Consider the following 6503-nt stretch of genomic DNA (forward strand, 5'->3'; position numbering starts at 1 on the left):
CATTTGAGAAACTTGACCGTGTTCTAGCAAGTGTCGAATGGGAGCAGAAGTTTCCTTTGGTAACTGTGCAGGCATTGACACGAGGTGTCTTGGATCATACACCGTTACTAGTCGACTCCGGAGTTCAAACTTTTGTGGGCAACAAGAACATTTTCTCGTTTGAACTTGCCTGGTTTGGAAGAGAAGGGTTCCTTGAGTTGTTAGCTCGGGAGTGGGCTAATGACTCAGGAGGAAGGACGCCTATCGAGCGATGGCAATGCAAGATTCGTCATTTCCGAAGGTTCCTTCGTGGTTGGGCTAAGCACACGCATGGAATTTATAAGGCGGAGAAGAAGAGACTTCTTCTACTTATTCAAAACCTTGAAGTTAAAGCAGAAACTTCTATCTTGGATTCCAATGAGTTGGAAACAAAGATAGAGGCGGAGATGCAACTTAAAAAGCTTCTTCGCGAGAAGGAATTGAAGTGGGCGTTGCGAGCTAAGGTTCACAAAATAGTAGAAGGCGAGGATAATACTCAATTCTTTCATATGATTGCTAATGGGAAGCATCGTAAAAAGAGAATTTTCCAACTAGAACAAGACGAAGGGACGATAGTTGGTCAAGAAAATCTAAAAGTTTACATTACCAATTATTATAAGCAGTTGTTTGGTCCCCCGGAAGAGACTTTTGTGTCGTTAGATGAGTCTAGGGTTGAGGATGTTCCTCAACTTGATACTGCCGAGAATGAGCTCCTGACTGCTCCTTTCTCGGAGAAAGAGGTGTTTGAGGCCATTGCACAAATGGAGAATAATAAGGCTCCAGGACCGGATGGGTTTCCGGCGGAGTTCTAGAAAAAGTGCTGGCATTTTATCAAGGGAGATTTGATGCCCATGTTTCAGGAGTTTTTTGAGGGGCAGCTTCAGTTGTTTAAGCTGAATTTTGGGACGATAACTCTTCTTCCTAAGAAGACAGAGGTTGTTCGCATTGAGCAGTTCAGGCCTATATGTCTGCTTAATGTGAGTTTCAAAATCTTCACCAAGGTCGGGACGAACAGACTTACACAGATTGCACACTATGTTGTTCATCCGTCCCAGACTGCTTTCATGCCTGATAGAAACATCCTTGAAGGGGTTGTTGTCTTGCATGAAACGCTCCATGAGATCCACTCAAAAAAACTTGATGGCGTAGTTTTTAAAGTGGATTTTGAAAAAGCATATGATAAAGTTAAATGGCCTTTCCTTCAACAAGCTTTGCGTATGAAAGGTTTTGATCCGGCCTGGAGAAACCAGATTGATTCCTTTACGCAAAAAGGTAGTATCGGGATTAAGGTGAATGACGACATAGGACACTATTTCCAAACACACAAGGGGCTAAGGCAAGCAGACCCTATGTCACCGATCCTGTTTAACATAGTGGCTGATATGCTAACTATTTTAATAGGTCGGGCAAAGGATGCAGGGCAGGTAGGTGGCCTGGTTCCACATCTAGTTGACGGCGGGATTTCCATTCTTCAGTATGCTGATGATACTATCATCTTTATGGAGCACGACTTGGCGAAAGCAAGAAACATGAATCTGCTGTTATGCTTATTTGAACAATTGTCTGGGCTCAAAATCAACTTCCACAAGAGCGAATTGTTTTGCTTTGGAAGAGCAAATGAGGACCAGGAGACGTATCAACAATTGTTCGGATGTGAATTGGGCTCATTACCATTTAGGTACTTAGGTATACCCATTCATCATCATAAGCTGACTAACATTGAGTGGAAATGCATCGAGGATCGTTTTGAAAAGAAACTGAGCTGTTGGAAAGGGAAGCTCATGTCATACGGAGGACGATTGATTCTGATTAATTCGGTCCTTACCAGTATGCCTATGTTTCTCTTATCCTTTTTCCTGGTTCCGGTGGGCGTCAGGAAAAGGTTAGATTTCTATCGATCTCGATTCTTTTGGCAGAATGATGAGCTTAAACGAAAGTATAGGCTTGCTAAGTGGGATATTATCTGTAGGCCGAAGGACCAAGGAGGTCTAGGTATTGAAAATCTGGAAGTCAAAAACATATGTCTCCTTAGCAAGTGGCTATTTAAGCTGTCATCTGAGACGGAGGCTACTTGGGCACAGATTTTGCGTAATAAGTATCTTTATGCTAAAACCTTGGCTCAGGTGAATGTGAGGCCTTCCGACTCACCATTTTGGAAGGGTTTGATGAGAGTTAAACACCTCTTTTTCAACAAGACAAAATTTATTGTCGGGAATGGTGCCACTACGAGGTTTTGGGAGGATACGTGGCTTGGGGAGACCCCCCTTGCACTTCAATATCCTACTTTGTACAACATTATCCGACGTAGAGAAGCCTACGTTGCAAATGTTTTACAATCCGCTCCCTTCAATATTAGTTTTCGACGGACGCTAGTTGGAAATCGTTGGGAGGCCTGGCTCCATCTTGTTAGACGTTTAATGGAAGTCCGGCTGTCCCAGCAGTCAGATCAGCTGCATTGGAAACTTATTAAGAAGGTGTGTTCTCGGTCAAATCAATGTATCTTGATGTCATTAACTCTAGCGTCATCCCTACCACGATACACGTTTGGAAAGTTAAGGTACCCTTACGAATCAAAGTGTTTATGTGGTTTGTGCATAAACAAGTCATTTTGACTAAGGATAACCTTGCAAAACGCAACTGGGTGGGCTCGTCTAGATGTAGCTTTTGTGATCATAACGAAAACATCAAACACCTCTTTCTCGATTGTCCGTTGGCTAAGATTCTGTGGCGGTCGATTCATATTGCGTTTAATATTAATCAGCCCACCTCTATCAACATGTTATTTGGAACATGGCTTGATGGGGTTGATTCTGATACTGCAAGACACATTCGGGTTGGCGTTTATACTTTATTTTGGGAAGTATGGAACTGTAGAAATGATTTAGTCTTTAACAGATCAACAAACATTCACTTTTTGCAGGTTATCTTCAGGGCCACGGCGTTCATCCGTATGTGTCACTACTCACTCCGACGGAGGCCAGGGAGCGTTTGGTTACTGCGTCTACCCGATGGGAGATGGTAGCTCGGGATATTTTCAACCGGTTTGGATGGCGGTCATGTAATAGGATAGACATGTTGTGCTCCTATTGTATTTTGCCAGCCGGTTGTGGCTTTGGGTCTTACCTCTTTTGAGCTTTTGTTTATATTTGCACTACGACCTTTCGAGACTTTGTTACTAGATTATCCTTTTAATAATATGAGCCGTATGCATTTTTCTGATGCAGAGGCTGGGGTACACCCCCTTTTCAAAAAAAAAAAAACTAAGCAGTGTACTATACTGGTCCAAAGCAATTAACTGAGATTGAGATATCAGATATCCTCGGATGTTTGACAGGTCGACCGATTCTCCAAAACCAATACGCGAACAACTGAAGAAATTCGGCACTCTGTATTTTTCTATTATTGATTAATGAAAATATCGTAGAACGATTGTTCTATGGTTTTCGCTTCAAAAGAAAATAAAATTGGACAGTCGCTCTACTGTTGTCGCTGTGTTGTGGTACTGGCACCGCCTTACGATAACAAAATCAGCAACAATCAATCTGACTGAAGCACTGAGCCATCCTTGTTTGAATTCGATGAACGACAAGTACAAAGCCACAAACTCGATCTGCTAGTCTACCATACACAGCGCATATACATGGCAGGTTGTGCAATCTTGTTACCTACTAGTAGTCGTGAACTAGTGATATAGTACATGCATATGGATCTACAGCAACTGATCAAACACGAAAAATCTCACAGCTAGCTCCAAGAAACTTATTAGAGTGATAGTAAGTGAGCTCTCTACGTACAAACATGCTTGGTCTATGCACAAGATCACAACCATATATGTACTGGAGCAGGCAGGTTCACACTTCACACTTGGAACGGAAAGATGCATGCGCGCGGGAAGTAGCTAACACCTATATGCATGGACGTTTCGATCGGCACGTAGGCGAGTGTAGCTCCTAGTACGCGACGCCGGCGGCCCGACCCGCGTAGCCGTACTCCGGGGTGGCGGCGGCGAGGTTCTGCTGCCTGCGCAGTTGGTCGTAGAACTTCTTGATGAACTCGTCCGCCTCCTGATCCACCAGCCCGCCCTCCAGATCCGCCGCGTCGTCCCTCAGCGGGAACGGCGAGTCGGTGATCCGCAGCTGCCTCACCGGCGCCGGGCTGCGGCCGAAGCTCGACCACAGCGCGGGGGACGGCGTCGCCACCACGGCGGGGGGCGCCGCACCGCCGTCGCCGACGACCTCGTTCAGCAGCTGCTCGTCGTTGAGGACCTCGAAGACCTTGGCAATGTCGGCCGCGTCGTAGTTGTACCACCCTGGCTCCGCGCCGTTGGCGCCGCGGTGGGTGCGGCGGTTGTTGCGGCGGCGGCGCTTGGCGGGGATGAGTTGTACGGGCGGGTAGGACGGGGTGTTGCTGCAGCTGAACTCCACCTCGCGGCCGGCGCCGCGCGGGCCATAGACGGCGAGCGCGGGGTCGAGGGTGCGGCGCGACAACGACGCCGGCGGAGGTGCCTCCGCGGCCGACCTGGAGGCGGCCTGGTCGTGGTGGCCGTGGGCGCTCATGAGCCTGCTGAGGGCCTTGCCGGCGATCTTGCCGCGGTGGAGGAGGAGCTGGAGGTCCATGGACAGCTTCCGCTTGGACATGCCCTTGCGGAGCATGAACAGCACGGCGCGCACCACGTGCCACAGCCTCCGCGGCGCCATGTTCGGCTCCATCGCTGTCTGTGTGGAAGCACCGACTGAGGAGTGAGAGAGGATTCTTGTCTTCGTTGGGAATGCTTTGCTGCTGTGGGGTTTTAGCACGAGTTGAGGAGGGTGCAGTGGAGGGGCTATTTAAAGGGAGGTAATAATGGAAGAGAAATGGCTAATGGAGTTTATTTTGCGATATTTTAATCAGTGGTGGGAGCTTCGTGTTTGCAGTTGCTTTTGGCTGAATTGCTTGCTGCAAGCTGCTGCTTGGACAAGAACGGGTCACTTGGATTCCTCACTCACTCCTGTCAAGAAAGAGCTCACTTACACGCCCCAAAAGGCCAATTCACCACAATCTTTTTCGGAAACCTATGTTAACATTGTAGGTGCACACATAAAAATTACGCAACCTCTACTGAAGACCAGATTTACGAAGCTTCGGGGGTTGACGAAGTAACCACACACACACTTAACTATCGAGGGACTGTGTATAATTATAACAATCCGACGGATCTTAAAGCCGACCTGGCCAAATATTTTGATTAGAGATTTTAAACCTATTATTTTCAAAGTGAACATACTCTTAGTAATACATGGACCTTAATGTAACTTTATTCTTTTTTGGGCCGAACTTTGGGCTGATAATTGGGTGATCTTCGTCTCCCTTCTGTCGATGTCTCGTTGTAATTGCCTCCCCACAACCTTGTGATATTGCTCCACCCTAGGACCTAAGTTGTCTACCCTGCTTCAAATTAGCAATTCTAACCATTTTTTGTCGTGTTATAGCCACAAACTCAACACCCTACCATCTATGGGATCCTGCTATTTCATTGTTTCTGACGACTTGGCACACAAAGACATCTATTTTGGTATATTCACAATCAGATTTTTTTATTTTTTAAATGCATTTGACGCCAACCGGCAACATTAGTGAACTAAGAGGTGAAAGTGTCGGCAAAGAAGACGAAGAAGCAGAAAGAGGAGACTGACAATGGGAGGCAAAAACTCTCCCATACGCACCATGCAGACTTGAAATGAAGTCATTCGGACCCCCTTCTAGCTACCACATAGGGCCTTTCCTCATTTGGAAGGACGCCTAAAATGGGCTCTACCCTAACACTCTTAGGAGGAAAGTGGCTGCCCACAAAATATGGGGGAGCCCGAGTAATCCACAACTATAAGATCAAGTTTAGGAGAAGTTCAGGTCATCCATTAGCAGGAGATCAAGGTCGTGAGGGTTCATACTAAGGGGGCCAGGCAGCAAATAGCCCGAGGACACAAGGAACTGGGGCATCTTCTACTTGGACAACTAAGACGACAACGTCGAAAAATGATACGTCAATTTTGCACTACTATATCTTATTATAAAATGCTCATAATTATTCATGTTTTGCATTTATCACACCGTTATTATATCTTTTTCCTCTTAATTTGCTTGTCGCAACGGAGGAGGGGCAACTGGCCAAAAAATTGCAAAAAGGCACCAAAATGAAATCCGTTGGAGCAAATGAATAACTCAGAAAAATAGCAAAATTTAGAATGCCAGTTTTATATGGGAAGAGAGCCACGGAGCCAGACTTGGGACAGGAGGCCCCTTGTGGGGCCCACACGCGCTGGCCACGCCAAGAGGGCATGTGGGGCCCACATGCCATGTCTCTAATGTTGCATGGTAGCACCGGTCCCATTTTACCCTAAAATTGACAGAAATATTTATCGAGGATTTTTTGCCACCATCTTTAACAGAGAGGTGAGCTTTTCTCTCCCCAAAGGCTGATTTGTCGGGATCCTTCCTCTACGGGTGGG

The 6503-nt window shown here is 46.4% G+C and overlaps 1 protein-coding gene across 1 annotated transcript; it reads right to left on the reverse strand.

Moving 5' to 3' along the window:
* Positions 1-3561: 3561 nt before the first annotated feature.
* Positions 3562-4803, reverse strand: LOC119332107. Its single transcript, XM_037605276.1, has one exon. The coding sequence runs from the start codon at positions 4725-4727 to the stop codon at positions 3969-3971; it is 759 nt and encodes a 252-aa protein (XP_037461173.1). The 5' UTR covers positions 4728-4803; the 3' UTR covers positions 3562-3968.
* Between the last annotated feature and the right edge of the window lie 1700 nt (positions 4804-6503).

Source organism: Triticum dicoccoides, chromosome 7A, assembly GCF_002162155.2.
Source record: "Triticum dicoccoides isolate Atlit2015 ecotype Zavitan chromosome 7A, WEW_v2.0, whole genome shotgun sequence".
Taxonomy (NCBI): domain Eukaryota; kingdom Viridiplantae; phylum Streptophyta; class Magnoliopsida; order Poales; family Poaceae; genus Triticum; species Triticum dicoccoides.